We start from the raw sequence: 15,586 nt of genomic DNA, 5'->3' as shown, positions 1-15,586 counted from the left end.
TGTAGGATGTCTGCCAGCTCCCGCTGGCTTTGGTTATAGAAGTGAAGTGGACTAAGTACGGATCCTTACTGAACCCACAGGCTAAAATAGTCAACGTAACTGCAAATCTCATTTCATCCTCATATCCTAAGGTAGGCCTAACTTCAGTTTCAAGGTATAGGTTAAGACCCAAGTCCAGACAAAACTCAAGTGTGATAGTAAAATTTATTATTTTGTGAAAAATATTATAATTAAAATGGAAACAATCTAGATTATTTTTTTAAAATATATTTTTATTGATTTCAGAGAGGAAGGGAGAGAGATAGAAACATCAATGATGAGAGAGAATCATTGATTGGCTGCCTCCTGCATGACCCCTACTAGGGATTGAACCCGCAACCCAGGCATGTGCCCTTGACTGGAATCAAACCCGAGAGCCTTCAGTCCACAGGCCGACACTCTATCCACTGAGCCAAACCAGCCAGGGCAACAATCTGGATTCTTAAAACATTGTAGCAGTCATTTTCTTTCACTTAGCCAGTGGTTCTCAACCTTCCTAATGCCGCGACCCTTTAATACAGTTCCTCATGTTGTGGTGACCTCCAACCATAAAATTATTTTCGTTGCTACTTCGTAACTGTAATTTTGCTGTTATGAATCGTAATGTAAATATCTGATATGCAGGATGTGTTTTCTGACAGTCGCGACCCACAGGTTGAGAACCGCTGATTAGACTCTAAGTCTTAGAGGAAAAACCTCCACTGACAAGGGTTTTATTCACAGTAGCGCGCTTGTTTAGATTTGATCTTTAAAATTCTTAGGAAAATTGAGTTGTGATTGACATTGATGTGTTGGGACAAGCTGGGTAAAAGTTATTTCTCTCATCTAAGTTCATGGCTGATTAGCCCTCCACATACCTATCGGTGAGGAAGAGAATGAAAGATGTCCTGTCTTTGTTATCCTAGTAACACACGGCGGCAAGGCTTACTTACACCACCCTGGCTTTTTATTACAGACCAACTCCGGAAAAGAAAGGACGGCTCTTATTTCCACTGCGGTTACTTTCGTGGATGTGTCTGCTCCTGCAGTGGCAGGCTTCAGAGCTCGGCCAACCATCAATGCCAAGCTGCCCTTCAATTTCTTCTTCCCATTTGTTTGACGTAAGTCATTAAAGAAAGGAGGCTACACCTCTAGAACAGAGTGGCTGTGGGGCCCCTCAGCAACATCTCATTTTATTAGACTTCCAGACCAGTACACCTCCCCTCCCCACTCATTTCCCTCCTTTTGGAAATTTTATTCTACTTGGTTTGACTTTAAAATGGGGCACTATCTGATCTTGGTAATTTTCAAAACTCTCAACACACAGATCCTATGTGGAAACCAAATTGCACCTTTGGGAAGACGGTAGAGAGAACAGACTTTGAAGTAGCAAAGGCATTGAGGGCTTATCCAGTTCACTCACCTCCTGCTTTGATGTGTGTTGTTGTTAAAATAATCATTGTTTTTAGTTCAAGTTTTCTTTCAAGTCCCATTGAAATGAGTACAAAAATAGCAAACTATTGTATAAGCTCATGCAGATAGAATACAAGGCCTCAGGAGGGGGTCTTCCCCCAAATGTCATGTTAATTAGAGTGGAGTCTTGGGTCCAATCGACATTTCTGTACCAGGCACTGTCGCTAGCGAGCTCTCCAACTGGTGGGCTGGTGTGGAATGCCACAGAGCAGTTCCGAGCAGTTGAAGCTGGGAAGAATATAGTAGGAGGGTCCGGGGGAAGGAGAGAGTTTATGTTATACATTAATTGTACAGTAATTGAGAAAAATGTCAGGTGGCAGAACGAGGTGGAGCCAGCTAGCAGCTGGGTGATGCAGCTGGGTGATGCGGAGGAGGGGGTGGGAACCCGAGGACAGCCTCCTTGGGGAACTGCCCTACAACAAGCTGTTCAGAACAGCTTGGAAATAGAAAAGGCCTTTCCTGAATGGGCTGGTTGCTAAGGTAGCTTCCTTCTTTTCCTTTTGTCTTTCAGAGCGCTCATATGAAAGAACGCCTCAGTATTCGCGGAGAACGTGAAAACTGCATTTGCTGAGATTAAATGTATACAACTAGTGACTGTCCGGCTGTGTTGTACATTTTCAAGCAAGAGTCAAGTGTCCAACATGAGAAACAGCGTATGATACATTGTGATACAGTGCAGGTGGGGATGGGGTGGGAAGCCCTCGGTCACACCGAGGAAGAGAGAGAGCCTTCCGGAAGACTGTCCCTCCAGGATCCAAGCTGGGTAGGAGGCAGAGACATCAGCCCAGCCCTGTCCCGCAGATGCCCGCAGATGCGTCTCATTCTCAGCCACAGCCCGTGAGGCGGTGTCTCTGGAGCGGAGCAGGGAAGCCTCTAGTTCACCTCCCCCAGAAGTCCGTGCTGTCTCAGCAGCTTGTTAAGTCTTTCAATTTCTTGTTCCTGTTATTACAAAAGCAGAGAAATAACTGAATTTACCTCTGAGCCTCATCAGGGATGTGACCATCATTCCGTGAGCCCTGGTACGAGGACAGGCCACGAAGCTTGTGGAGTCGGCCCGCTGAAGGCGACTGCCACAGTCAGATGGGGTCCAGTGACAAGAGGAGGGACGCCCAGCCTAGCTCTGGGAAGGAGGCAAGGACAGGGAAGGCTTGGCCAGAGGGAGGGGTGCTCCTGGCTCAAGGCCCACAGGAACGAAGGCCTGGCGTGAGAAGCACTGTGCTGAGGTGGGCACCTGCCAACAGGTGGTATTTCCCCAGAAGTGCTTTCTTACCTTCTCAGAGCAGCTGAACTCAAGGTGCTGGATCTTGGCAGCCAATTGCATATTTATCTGTTTTAACCTCAACAGTTGCCGTTCTGAACGTGTCTTAACTGAGATAATTATTCCTGAAAAATAATTGAGGGTCTCAATGATCCTGGTTTCTAATTTAACCACTTGAAAAAAAAATCTGTATTCCTTATAAATGTATACAGTTGAGAAGAGTGGTGACAGACAAGTAAAACAGTCATTGCTTAAAGGCATCTGAACTAGGAGGGTCCGATTTTTCATTTCTGAGGATCTCATTGTGAAATACTTCTCCTTGGTTCCCAGGGGCTGAAAAATCCTTAAAAATGATCACTGAACAGATGAGCATTGAGCTCCTTAGCACAGAGCTTCTTCACCACAGCACTGCCTGGCAGCAGCGTGTGCAAAAGCCACAAAGGTGCTGGCCTGGCTGGTGTGGCTCAGTGAATAGAGTGTCGGCCCGAGCACCGAGGGGTTGCGGGTTCGATTCCCAGTTAAGGGGATGTATCTGGGTTGCAGGTTCTATCCCTGCCTCAGTTGGTGCATGTGCTCGAGGCAACCAATCTCTCTCACTTAGATGTTTTTCTCTCTCTCCCTTCCTCTCTCTCAAATCAATAAAAATAAAATAAAGTCACAGCAGAAACATGAATTCTCTGAGATAGAGGCTCCCTGTACAAACAGGGTGTGCAAGGCATAGGCTTTTTACCTAAAATACGCAGTATTTCCTCAAGTGTGTGCTCCACAGCCAGTGTCTACAGCATGTGAATAGGTATTACGTACCCAGAAAGTATCAGATTGGTCAGTTTGGAAAATATTACAGTTCTCAGAGCCTTCATCACACTAACACATGTTGTGCTTTTCTCAAAGGGGGCAGGATCTAGCGTAAACCATTTTTCAGCTTCCTTGCATCCCTTTTGGATGAGGCCCCTCCCCAGGTGGGTAGGGTGTGATTAGTCTAATACAGTGGTCGGCAAACTCATTAGTCAACAGAGCCAAATATCAACAGTACAACGATTGAAATTTCTTTTGAGAGCCAAATCTTTTAAACTTAAACTATATAGGTAGGTACATTGTTATTAACTTAATCAGGGTACTCCTAAGCTGGCCTTTGCTAAAAACGTCCTCAATCTGATTGAGGTACGTTCGCTGAGGTCGACCCCTTCAAACTCTCCCATCCACACTCATCTTGTATACTTGTTTCGTCTATCTTTTGTCACGTGCGCCATTTGCGGATGCGACTAGCACTAACCACTGCGCATGAGACTGCTGACTGACTGGCTCACTCAACTCCTGCATGAATCGCGCACGCCTCCCCCGTGCTGCGTATCCCGCGGCTCACCTGCTCCGTGTCTCCTGTCGCCCGACCGACCGACCGACCGACACCCCCCACTTCTAACGCCACTTCTTCAAAATAGACTCGCCCAGGCCGAAAACCGACTTCTGCGCATGGGCCACGAAGTTTCAATCGCACTATACGTGGTATTTTGTGGAAGAGCCACACGCAAGGGGCCAAAGAGCTGCATGTGGCTTGTGAGCCGTGGTTTGCCGACCACTGGTCTAATAGAAATAGGGCCTAAAGGAGAAAGGTAGTTCCTCTGAGAGCACATGTCTCGGTGTCTGTCTTAGCCACAGAGGTGGTGGTGGGACCCCAGATCAGACCACTTCACTCTCCTCTAGACGGCGGGGAGGAGAGGGAACCGACCTGGAAACCAGGACCTGCAGCCTCTGTGTCCACTCCCAGGCGCCACCCGTTCCTATCTGCTCTGCCACCCAGGGGTGCAGAGGACATACCGTTGATGATCCGGGCCACCCGCCACAGCCGGAGCAGAATCAACAGGCCAAGAGCCTCAAACTCATGCTCCTGGAACAGGAGGACGATGTCGAGGACAAATGAGACGACAACGACAACAGAGTCCAGGATTTCAAACTTGTGGTGGAAGAACTCGAAGCGGAAAACAGATATTTTAAAGAAAACTTCTATCATGAAGAAGGTCAAGATGGCAATGCTCATGTAGTGGAACACCTGAAGGAGACAGGAAGCACGGTGAGAGCAGGTCCGGGCGGGGGCAGGTCACACAGACCAGCAGGCCTTGAGTGCACCTGTCAGGTTGCCAGAGAGAGAGTTCATTCACTGACCAGTCCCAAGCCGCTGCCAGCACCAGGCCCTGTTCTCGGGCTGGTAAAACAGCGGGAAGAGCAGACAGGGCTCTGCTCTTTGAAGGACAGCTAGGCGATGGCAGATTGGAAAACATCCGCCGTGCCTATTAGCATAGCAATACTATAACCATGCAGAAACCTTATTTCCTTTCATTGGGCCTTTTCATTTTTTTCCCTTTGACTCAAACTCGCCTCTCACCCAGCACCCTGACTCACGCACCTTGCTTAATCATTAAGCCCTCAGAACAGTGAGGTTCTGGTCAGCATCTAGTAGTCTTAGAACAAGTTTATTGATTATAGAGACAGAATTTTCAATCAAACTACAGAGAGCATGTTGGCCTCAGTTTCCAGGAAAGCAGAGCAATCCCTCCAAACATGTCCTTGCCCAATCAGGACAGAATGACTCCATGGCTGACATCAGGACCAGAAACAGTGATCAACTACCCTCTACCCTAGCGCCAACCAATCAGTAGAGACCATGACCCTAACTCCTTGAGTCATGATTAATGATTCCCCCCGCCTCCCCCCTCCCCCAAAGTCCTTGCCCTGGAAGCCATGGGGAAGGAGTTTTTTGAGCAGTCGCTCACCTGTGACTCCAGGCATGGTGCCATCTCCTTAATAAATCCTTACTTCCTTGGCTGCAAACTTGCGTTTGGTAAGTGCAGGCAAACAGACCCTTCAGTTGGGTAACAATGCCACTGCTTGGAATTTATCCTACAGCTTATTGATAATTTTAAAGGTATGAAAATGCTATTGTGGTTCTGTAGGAGGAAGACCTTATTCTTATGTACATCAAAGTATTTAGGATGAAGTGTCATGATGTCTAACTTACTTTCAAATGGTCAGACAATAATATATGGGTGTGTTTGTGGATAGAGATATAAAGCAAATGTAGCAAAATGTAGATTTGCCTCTTTTTTTCATAATCAAAAAGTTGAGGAAAAAGAAGGGCACAAGACAGTGAGTTTGCAGGTATGTTATTGATTCTGTTAAAAAAAATAGAAGGAAAGAGAAATTCATCCATGTATGGAAGGACTGGGGCTGGCCGCAGAGGGACACCTAAGGGTGCCTTGGGAAAGGGGCCACGCGTAGTAAGGTGGTGTTTTACACCTGAAAGGGCATTTTCGAATTATAAATCAACTTTTGTTTTTAAAAAAGTATTGGGAGAAGCTTTCCAGCCCCCAACTGTCTCCTATGTTACTGACGATGGGCCACAGGTGGTGTATTTTTGGGGTATCCAGTGCCCCTTGGGCGAATGTTGGGGAGGGACTCCGGCAGGAAGTGTGAATCAGGGACTAAATAGTGGCACATCCCCGATGGCTCCAGCCTAGGGACCCCATCAGAGCGGCTAAGGAGGAACAGCTCTTCTAGGGGACGGGAAAGTATGGTTCTCCTGGTCAGAGCGCCCCTCTGGAATCAGGGACACACTCCAGCTCAGCGGTCGGTCTGGGAAGCCATCAAGTGAAAGGAGAAAGTGTCCTGCCTGTAGTAAATGCTTATCTATAACTTCCCTCTGCCCTTTGACTACAAGCACCCAATCTGCTCTCATGCAGCCTCGGGGCGGCTGCTGTCCACCCTACTCTGTCCCCTCCAGTGCAGGGACCAGAGTGAAGAAAGCATAAGGGCGTGGACACGCTACCCTGCCGGCGTAGTTGTTCTTGTCCGGCTGGATGATCTTCAGGTCCAGGATGAGCTCGGCCAGCACCAGGAGGGCATCCAGCACAACCAGGCAAATGATGATGACCTGCGGACCCAGGGAAGGAGGAGAAGCCATGAGCCCTAAAGGGAGACCGCCTTCTATCTTTCAAAGGTTGGTTTGGAAACATCTGGATGAAACCACTAGGGAAAATGCCAAGGATGGGAGGCTGCTGGCTATGGCCCAAGCACCCTGTGGGGAGCCCGCTGGGGGCCAGCTCTTCCACAGAAGCCCCTCCTCCCCCTGCTGCCTTCCCGGGCTGTTCGCCACCTCAGTGCCTGTACCAGGGCATCTCAGGACAGCTCACTCACTGACCCTCTGTCACTACTTGTCTTTTTTTTAAAAAAATATATATATTTTTATTGATTTCAAAGATGAAGGGAGACAGAGAGATAGAAACATCAATGATGAGAATCACTGATCAGCTGCCTCCTGCACACCCCACACTGGGCATTGAGCCCACAACCCAGGCACGTGTCCTGATCGGGAATCGAACCATGACCTCCTGGTTCATAGGTCGACGCTCAACCACTGAGCCATGTCAGCCGGGCACTACTCGTCTTTTTCTTACTCGTTCACTGTTTCCCAGCATCTCTCAAACCAAACTGCTAATTCCTAGGTGGCAAACAAAATAAGCAATAAAAACATTTTGCCACATTTTTATTTTCCTAGTACTGTGCATTGCTCTCGCTCGGGTAAGCCCAGAGTAGATGCTCAGCAAATAATGAGCAACATGCAGCCTCAGAGGTCTGAGTGGTGGCAGGAACCTCCAGGCTCTGCCCGCTTTGGGCAGTTGGGTTATAGTGATGTCCACTGTGCACATGAAACAGCTGCGGTGCAGAGCCGGGAAATACCTGCCCGCCTCAGGTGGAAAGCCGAGAAGAGTTGTGGGAAAGACAGTCATGACCTGGGGGCAGAGGAGGGCAGTGGGAACCAGAGCGGAGGGAGTGCGTGACCGCAGTGATGGTGGTGGTCACGGAGATGGAGGTGGTGACGACTCTGATAAGGGCACTAATGGGTGGTGGTGACAGTGTTCAGAGAGACCACAGGGATGACAGGATGGTGATGGGAATGGCGGCAATGGAGGGACCCAGGGGACGTTGTGTGACTTTCTTCCTTTGGAAACGGTGGACCATTACTTGCTTCCCCCGGGGCCTTGCCTCTTACACTCTCAGGTACATCGATTTTGGCCTCTGAAGGTTAATGTTGCCATTAATTTTCTTGGCAGTTGCAGGATGAAATTCTACAAGTTCAGGCCTACTAAGAACGATGTACTGTATACATTTTTTATCATTTCTACCTGTAGCTAATTATTTCAGTAATTAAATGATTTGATATGGATTATTGTGAAATTGCATGACAAACTGTTTTTCAATGAAGTTTTCATACAGATCAAATTCAGCAGCTTAATAAAGATTCAAGCCCTGACCAGTTTGGCTCAGTGGATAGAGCGTCGGCCTGTGGACTGAAAGGTCCCAGGTTCGATTCCGGTCAAGGGCATGTACCTTGGTTGCGGGCACATCCCCAGTGGGAGGTGTGCAGGAGGCAGCTGATTGATGTTTCTCTCCCATCGATGTTTTTTAACTCTCTATCCTTCTCCCTTCCTCTCTGTAAAAAATCAATGAAATATATTTTTAAAAAAAAGATTCAAGCTTTTGGTGGTGTTTTTCCCCTTTTCTTTCTTTCTTCATCCTTGGTTTTATTTTAGAGCTAAACGGATCTGACTTAAAACCAAAGCACAGAAATATTAAAAACAGACTGCATATTCAGCCATAAAAAGGGACAAAGTACTGGTACATGCTATGATGTGATTGAACCTAGAAAACATTATGCTAAAGTGAAAGAAGCCAGATGCAAAGACAGTCTATATTGTATGATTGTATTTATATGAAATGTCCAGAACAGGCAAATCTATAGACGCAGTAAGATTAGCGGTTGTCAGGGGCCAGGAGGTTATTGTTTAATGGGTACCAAATCTCCTTTGGGGTGATGAAAATGTTCTGGAACTAGATAGTGGTTATGGTTGTGCAACATTGTGAATGTATTAAATAAACGCCACTGAATGATTCACTTTGAAATGATTAATTTTATATGAATCTCAGGCCCAAGGTCACAAAGCTACAATGCCTGGGTCCCCACCCTGTATTTTCTTTTGGTTGTGCCATCCCATGTGTGACAGCAGTCAGCTGTACATCATGTCACCTTGGCCACCTCAAACCATGTGGAACAAGTGGTTTGAAGGAAAGGGATTCCAGAATCTTCTGTATGCTGATCCTACTGGCACAGAACTAACCCCTGAGCCTGAACCTGTGTCCCCCGCTGTGAGGTGGCCACCTTTCTTCTACTCTGAGTCCCCTCTCCACATCTGGTCATGTCACCCCCTCCCACCCCCTGTAAACTTTCCATGGCTGCCCACTGCCCAGGGATGACGACCTTCCAGTGCCTCCTCTCTTGCCAAGCGGTCCCTCTTCTCACCACACACATGCCTCGTGGACCCTCCTCAGTCCTGCAACGCTGCCGACCCTCTCCTACCTCGGGCCCTTAGCAACAGGGCCATCTGCCTGGAAAGCTGCTCCCTCTCCCACCCACTGAGCTCACTCCTGCCCAGCCTTCATGTGTTGGGGGGAGAGGGGCATGTCACCTCCTAGACATGTCTCCCCGTCCCCAGGATCTCTCAGAGCCCCCTCTGTTTTCCTACAGAGGGCTTCTCTCCACTTATAACCAGTTATCTGTCCGGGTGGTTTCTGGAATGACTGTATCCGTGAGTGGGGCAGGAACATGTCCACTGCGCTCACCACTGTACCCCTCCCCCCCACTCCCCCACACACACAGGTGCTAAGAAACGGCTGTTGAGTGAATGACTAGACATCTCTACTTGTTTTTCCCCAGTACCAGCATCTCCGGGGATCCCAGCTCAGGGGCCAGCTGGTGGGCTGAGTCAGGAGAAGGGGGGCACCTCCCCGAGGGGGATAATCCAGGGCTCCCCTTGCAGCTGGAAGGAAGCTGGCTCCTTCCTCCTGCTCCTGAAAATTGAGGGTTTGGGATTTCAACCCCAACAAGTTAATACCACGTTTTCTTTCCTGTCGCAGCCACAGAGGAGAGCACTGTGCCAGGCTGCTGGGCCTGCATTCTTTCTCGAAGCCACATAAAAGCGACAAAAGACCAAAATAAGTTTTCCCTGTTTTACCCTGGAACAAAGTCAGCGATGGGAGAGGGGACACTGGCTCTTGGTAGGAACCGGATTATCTTGACCCAGGGTCCCCCAAATGGCTCCACGTGGTAACGGGGCTGCGTGCTTCCCCAGTGTCCCTGGGCCTCCTGCATTCTCCTGGGCCTTACACGTGCTCCTGGACTCCTGCCTGCCACCTGAGGGCTGGCCAGACTCCACCTGCCTTTATCCTTCACAATCAGATGGCAGGACAGATCCTGAACTCCGGAGAAAGCTCCATTCCTTTGCTGTCCTTTGAAGCCCCCCATCTGCCTCTCATGGTCTCCCCATGACCACACCTGGAAGTCGGCGGTGAGTTAAGCCTGGCAGGTATTTTTGGCTGAGACTGAGGCCCCCAGGGTGAAGAGTGGGTGTGGCCTGGCACCCTCTCGCCTTGTGGGGCTGGCACGTTTTTTCTGCCTCCAATGTTTATCCTTTAATTGACTTTGTGAGTGTGTGGCAAAATTTGTATAACATAAAATTGACCATTTTAAAATTCAGTAGCATTAAGTCTCTTCCGAAGGTTGTGGAACCACCCACCACTATATAGTTCCAGAACATTTTCATCACCCCAAATGGGAGCCCTGTACCCATGAGGCAGTCTGCCCATTCTTCCCTCCCTCCAACCTGTGACAACCACCAGTCTGCTTTCTGTGCCTACGGATTTGCTCCTTCTGGGCATTTCACACAAATGGAATCATACAATACGTAGTCTTCTGTGCCTGGCTTCCCTCACTCAGCAGCATGTGCTCCAGGTTCATCCATGCTGTAGCCGGTGTCAGCGTTTCCTTCCTTTTCGTGGCTGAGGAGTATTCCAGTGGGTGGATGGACCACATTCCGTTTATCCATTCACCAGAGGATGGGCCGTTGGAGTGTGATTTAATCCCTGAAACGTGGGACCTGCCCCGTGGACCCAGCACCGTGTAGGCGCCTGGCACATGGTCGGTGCCCAGGAGACATCTGCACCGTGAATGAGGCAGTGGCCGAGATGGGCCCCCACCCCAGCCTCGTGACTCTCAGCTGAGGGCTCTGCCCACCTACCTGAAACCTGTGGGAGCTGAAGAGCTTCTTCAACCTGGACCTGAAGTCTAGAGGGCGCCTGGGTGTGGAGACAGGGGCCGCAGTTGGCTCAGCAGCTCTGCCCTCCTCCTCTGAGGCTGGTGTTGGCGGCGGCGGCGGTTGCTGCTCCTCCTCCTCCTCCTCTTCCTCCTCCTCCTCCTCTTCATTCTCCCATTTCTTGTAGTTGATGTTCCAGGCATGGCAGTCATCGCCGACGACAGTGAAGTGCCGCAGGAACTTGCTCATCCTCTCGGCGGGAGCCACCTTGGCCCTTCGGGTGACCGTCTGAAGGGAGGGGACCGAGAGTGAGCGCTGGGCAGGGCGGCCTCGGAGCCCGGAGCCCGACCAGACCACTGGGACCCCACGTCTCTCTGGCGGGGAGCAGGGCCCCAGCTGGGCCACAGGGGTGAGGGCAGTCCCGGAGCTCAGAGCACCGTGTGAGCACAGAGACCGTGAGGTCACAGTGGTTTCTTGTGCTTTTATTTTTGGAATCCAGGCTGTCAGTGTCAGTGAGGCGACAGGAAATGCCAGACCCCATCAGGCCTATCACTGTGGTCTGGTTGGCAGTAACCAACGGAATTGGTACTACAACCCAGTTACCAAATACCCATCACGGGCCCAAGTGTGAAGGTCGGAAGAAGGCCCCATGGTTCAGAGATATCACAACCTGAAAAACCAGAGGCGAGAGTTGCAAGGGGGAGGGGAAAGCCAAAAGTAAAAGTACCCAGAGTTTCATGCCATGGCCGATCAGTCCTTGAAAGGTGAGAAGCAAATGGATTTTTTTCTAGGTTCAGCTGTTTTAAACACACGATGGACAATTACTTAAAGACCAATGGTCTCAAAGCAAAAAGCAAATAATCCTCCTCTCTTGGCCCAGATAATACATTTTTTAAAAATATATATTTTATTGATTTTTTACAGAGAGTAAGGGAGAGGGATAGAGAATTAGAAACATCAATGAGAGAGAAACATCGATCAGCTGCCTCCTGCACACTCCCCACCAGGGATATGCCCACAACCAAGGCACATGCCCCTGACCGGAATCGAACCTGGAACCCTTGAGTCCGCAGGCCTACGCTCTATCCACTGAGCCAAACCAGTTAGGGCGATAATACATTTTTTAATAAAGTTTGATAATGAAAAGTTTCAGGTATGGATGCAAGAATAGGCAATATGGTCAGTGGAACAGAAGAGAGCCCTAAGCAGAACCTGGATGTGATGGTGGTGGCAGGTCAGATCAGCGGGAAGGGCTGGCGAGGTCAGGACAACTGGCTTTCCCAATAGAAAAGTAAGTAAACAAAAGACCCCCATACAACACAAAAAATAAATTTAGGAGGCATTAGCATTAATGTGTGTGTGTGTGTGTGTGTGTGTGTATTTTTTAAAACTTTAAAAGTCTTAGAACAAAATACAAGTATCTTCATGACCTCAAAACAGGGAAAGATTGTTTAAAGAAGACAAAACTGCTTGATCGGCATGGCTCAGTGGTTTAGCATCAAGCTATGGCCCAGGAGGTCATGGTTTGATTCCAGGAGGTCACAGTTCGACTCCGGACTGTGGGCTCAATCCCCAGTGTGGGGCGAGCAGGAGGCAGCCGATCAATGATTCTCTCTCATCACTGATGTTTCTATCTCTTTCTCCCTGTTCCTTCCTCTCTGAAATCAATAAAAAAAACCATATATATATATACACACACATATATATATGTATATATATATATATATATGTATATATATATATATACATATATATATATTACAGTTTTTAAAGTATTACATATAGTATTACTTATGTCTCCTTTTTCCCCCATTGACCTCTCCCTGGCTACCCCCACCCCCTAGCAGATTCCCTCACCCCCCTACTGTCTGTGTCCATTGGTTATGCTTATATGCATGCATACAAGTCCTTTGGTTGATCTCTTACTACCCCCCCCCCCCCCCCACACACCCCTGCCTTCCCTCTGAAGTTTCATAGTCTATTTGATGCTTCTCTGTTCTGTATCTATTTTTGTTCATCAGTTTATGTTCTTCATAAAAATGTATTTGTTAAAAAAGAAAACAAAAACACAAAGAAATGGATAGAGTTGACTCATCAAAACTAAAAGCTTTTCTATCTCACAGACACCCCTACAAAGTTAAGACACACACAGACTGGGAGTAAGTATTGCAATGTACTTAATAGACACAGATTTAGCATCCTGAATATATAAAGAAACGTTACTTCAAAAAGACAACTCCATGGAAAACTAGGTAATGGATATGAAGCAGGTCACTTAAGAGAAAACCCAAATGGCCAAGATACTCAGCTTCACCAGCACCCAGGAAAATGCGAGGTGACGTAACATCGCACGCCTTCTCACTCCTCAGATTGGCCAGATTGTAAAGCCTACGACAGCAAATGTCGGTGAAGGCGTGAAACAACGGGGTCTGTTGAACACTGAAGAACAGGCAGTGGCACCACCATTTTTGGAAGCAATATGGCATTGCTTTGTCAAGATGAAGTTGTGTATATCTTTCTTAACGATCTAGTGATTCCATTCCCAGATGGGCTCCCCCCAAAAACTGCCCACATGTGCTCAAATCAATGACATGCTCAAGAACGTTCACCAGAAATGTTCACCTGTGTGGTGGGAGGTAAATGGATCCTATTTGTGAGAGTTAAAAGAAATGCCTCTGTATATCACTGAGGACATCTGCATGCACCCGGCCACAGAGATGACCTGGTCGGATCTCCCCATGCTTTCAGTGATGGGGTGGACCATGAGCTGCCAGGGTTTGCTCAAGGTCTCAGGTAACCAGCAGCCGTGCGCTGGAAAATAGGACTGAAGCTCTTGGATCCCAGGCCACTGTTCCTTCCTGTTCTGTGGAGCCTTGTACATTTCTAAGCTCCAAATTGATTATAAGGATACCACCTCTTTCATAAGCCTTTCCCGAACCCCAATATTTTCTTAAGTGCCCTGAGATTGTAGGGCAAGGTTGCAGGTGGTGTGCGTGGAGGGGATGGTGCTCCAAAAGGCTGTATCTAGGAACCCCTTCGACCCCAGACTGCCCCCCCTGCCCAGTCTCCCATATGGTTCAAGCACTGTGGGAGCCCCTGATTTGAGACTTCCTCCGATGCTAAGAGGCCCAACTAGAGCTTATAACCTCCCAAGAGTGAACCTTCTGAATCTGGCCCCTTCCAGGACCCTGGTGCCTGCCTGTCTCTCTTCTCTCCTGACCCCCACTACTCATTTCCTCTTCCCTCATCTCCCTAGACCAGGCCTTCATCCTCTCACCCAGAAGACTGCAACAGCCTCCTTATCCATCTCTCTCCTTCGACCCAGTTCTTCCAGCACATTCTCCACCCAGCAGCCTGAATGGATTTTATAAACCTTCGCCTCTGACCATAGCACCTGATCATATCACTGCCCCCTGCTTTTTGCTCTTTGAATAAACATCCAAGATCCTTCCAACGATATACATGGCCCTGCAAGGTTTGACCTCATCTCCTACCCCACAACCTACCCCTCCAATGGGGTAGGTGCCGCTGTTTGTTAGTTCTCTCTCCACACTAGCATTTAAACTCCATCAGGGCAGAGTGTGTGTCCCCAGAGTCTCACCTGACACCTGACTTAGAAGCCCACCAAGCGCCTGTTGGCTGAGGGCCCTCGTACCCCGTCTCCCATGTCGGGCTGCGACTCGTCTCAGGCTGGATCCTCCATCACTTGGTTCCCAGGGCTGGCCAAGGGTGGCTACTGGCCATACCTCCCCCCCAAAACCTCCTGTGCTAGTCTGCAGCATAGGGGAGCCTCCGAGTGCTTTGCAAAAACCACATATTTTACAGAAGAGGAAATTTTTCATCCTGAAACCTTGCGACCAGTAAAAAGAAGCAACTTTTAATAATTTGGGATGAAAATATTTACAGCACCCAGCAGAGCAGAAAAGAACTCTGGTTTTAAGTTTAAAAAATCTGTCATTTCAGAAGCAGAAAAGTTCCAGAAAAGGGCAACCATAGAGCTCATCACGAAAATGTTGTGGGCCTCTGAAATCTACCACCCACCCTGGACTCCCCGCTCTAGTGCCCCCCACCACTAGCCCTGCCCGGGAGGAAGGACTGACTCAGTGAGTAAGGCAGAGCATCAACCCAGTGCCTGGCCTGGAGCAGCCGCTCCAGAGTGATGGCTATTCTTCAACATCGAAAACTCTCCTCTCCACTGCTCCGACTTCATCACCATCCATGACTATTTCACGCCTTGGCTTCCTGGCCGGCTGCCAGCCTCTGCAACCCCCAGGCTGTTCAGTCTCACAAACTGTTGGATTTCCTTTGTGGCTTAAGCTACATTGAGTTGTTTCTGTCACTTACAAACCCAAAAATCTAGACCAGTAGAGTCCGTGGCACTGGAAACTGCCCATCTCCATGCCCCCTGCATTAACCCTTACTGTCCCACTATATCCTGACCCTACTCTCTCTGGGGTTACCTTTAGATGGAAGCCCACAACTGTGGTTCCCATCTGCTTGACTGTACTGCATCCTGTCACACTGCTGACTCAGGTGTTTTTAAAAAATATGTTTTTATTGATTTTGAGAGAGAGAGGAAGGGAGAAGGAGGGGAGAGAGATAGAAAGATCAATGATGAGAGAGAATCATTGATTGGCTGCCTCCTGCACGCCCCCTACTGGGGATCAAGTCTGCAACCTGGGCATGTGCCCTGACC

General features: G+C 48.7%; 2 protein-coding genes across 2 annotated transcripts in view; one reads left to right on the top strand and one right to left on the bottom strand.

Annotated features, from left to right (window-relative positions):
* TCTN1 (tectonic family member 1) overlaps positions 1-2,085 on the top strand; it is a gene marked incomplete at its 5' end in the record, with an annotated part of 22,917 nt that extends 20,832 nt beyond the window's left edge. Inside the window, 3 exons of the mRNA XM_081114199.1 lie at positions 6-131; positions 995-1,139; positions 2,003-2,085. Of these exons, the coding sequence (XP_080970325.1) occupies positions 6-131; positions 995-1,138 (270 nt within the window). The 3' untranslated portion in view covers position 1,139; positions 2,003-2,085. The remainder of the gene's footprint in view (positions 1-5; positions 132-994; positions 1,140-2,002) is intronic.
* The window catches only part of HVCN1 (hydrogen voltage gated channel 1), a 27,301-nt gene continuing 13,753 nt past the window's right edge, over positions 2,039-15,586 (bottom strand). The window contains exons 4-8 of the mRNA XM_081114200.1: positions 10,876-11,178; positions 6,570-6,674; positions 4,565-4,796; positions 2,762-2,874; positions 2,039-2,430 (exon numbers count right to left, since the gene is read on the bottom strand). Coding sequence (XP_080970326.1) covers positions 2,365-2,430; positions 2,762-2,874; positions 4,565-4,796; positions 6,570-6,674; positions 10,876-11,178 — 819 coding nt within the window. The 3' untranslated portion in view covers positions 2,039-2,364. The remainder of the gene's footprint in view (positions 2,431-2,761; positions 2,875-4,564; positions 4,797-6,569; positions 6,675-10,875; positions 11,179-15,586) is intronic.

The sequence above is a fragment of the Myotis nattereri genome, assembly GCF_964212035.1.
Source record: "Myotis nattereri genome assembly, chromosome: 19".
Classification (NCBI taxonomy): domain Eukaryota; kingdom Metazoa; phylum Chordata; class Mammalia; order Chiroptera; family Vespertilionidae; genus Myotis; species Myotis nattereri.
The sequence above is the reverse complement of the archived record's forward strand: the minus strand, read 5'-3'. Positions and strand labels throughout refer to the sequence as shown.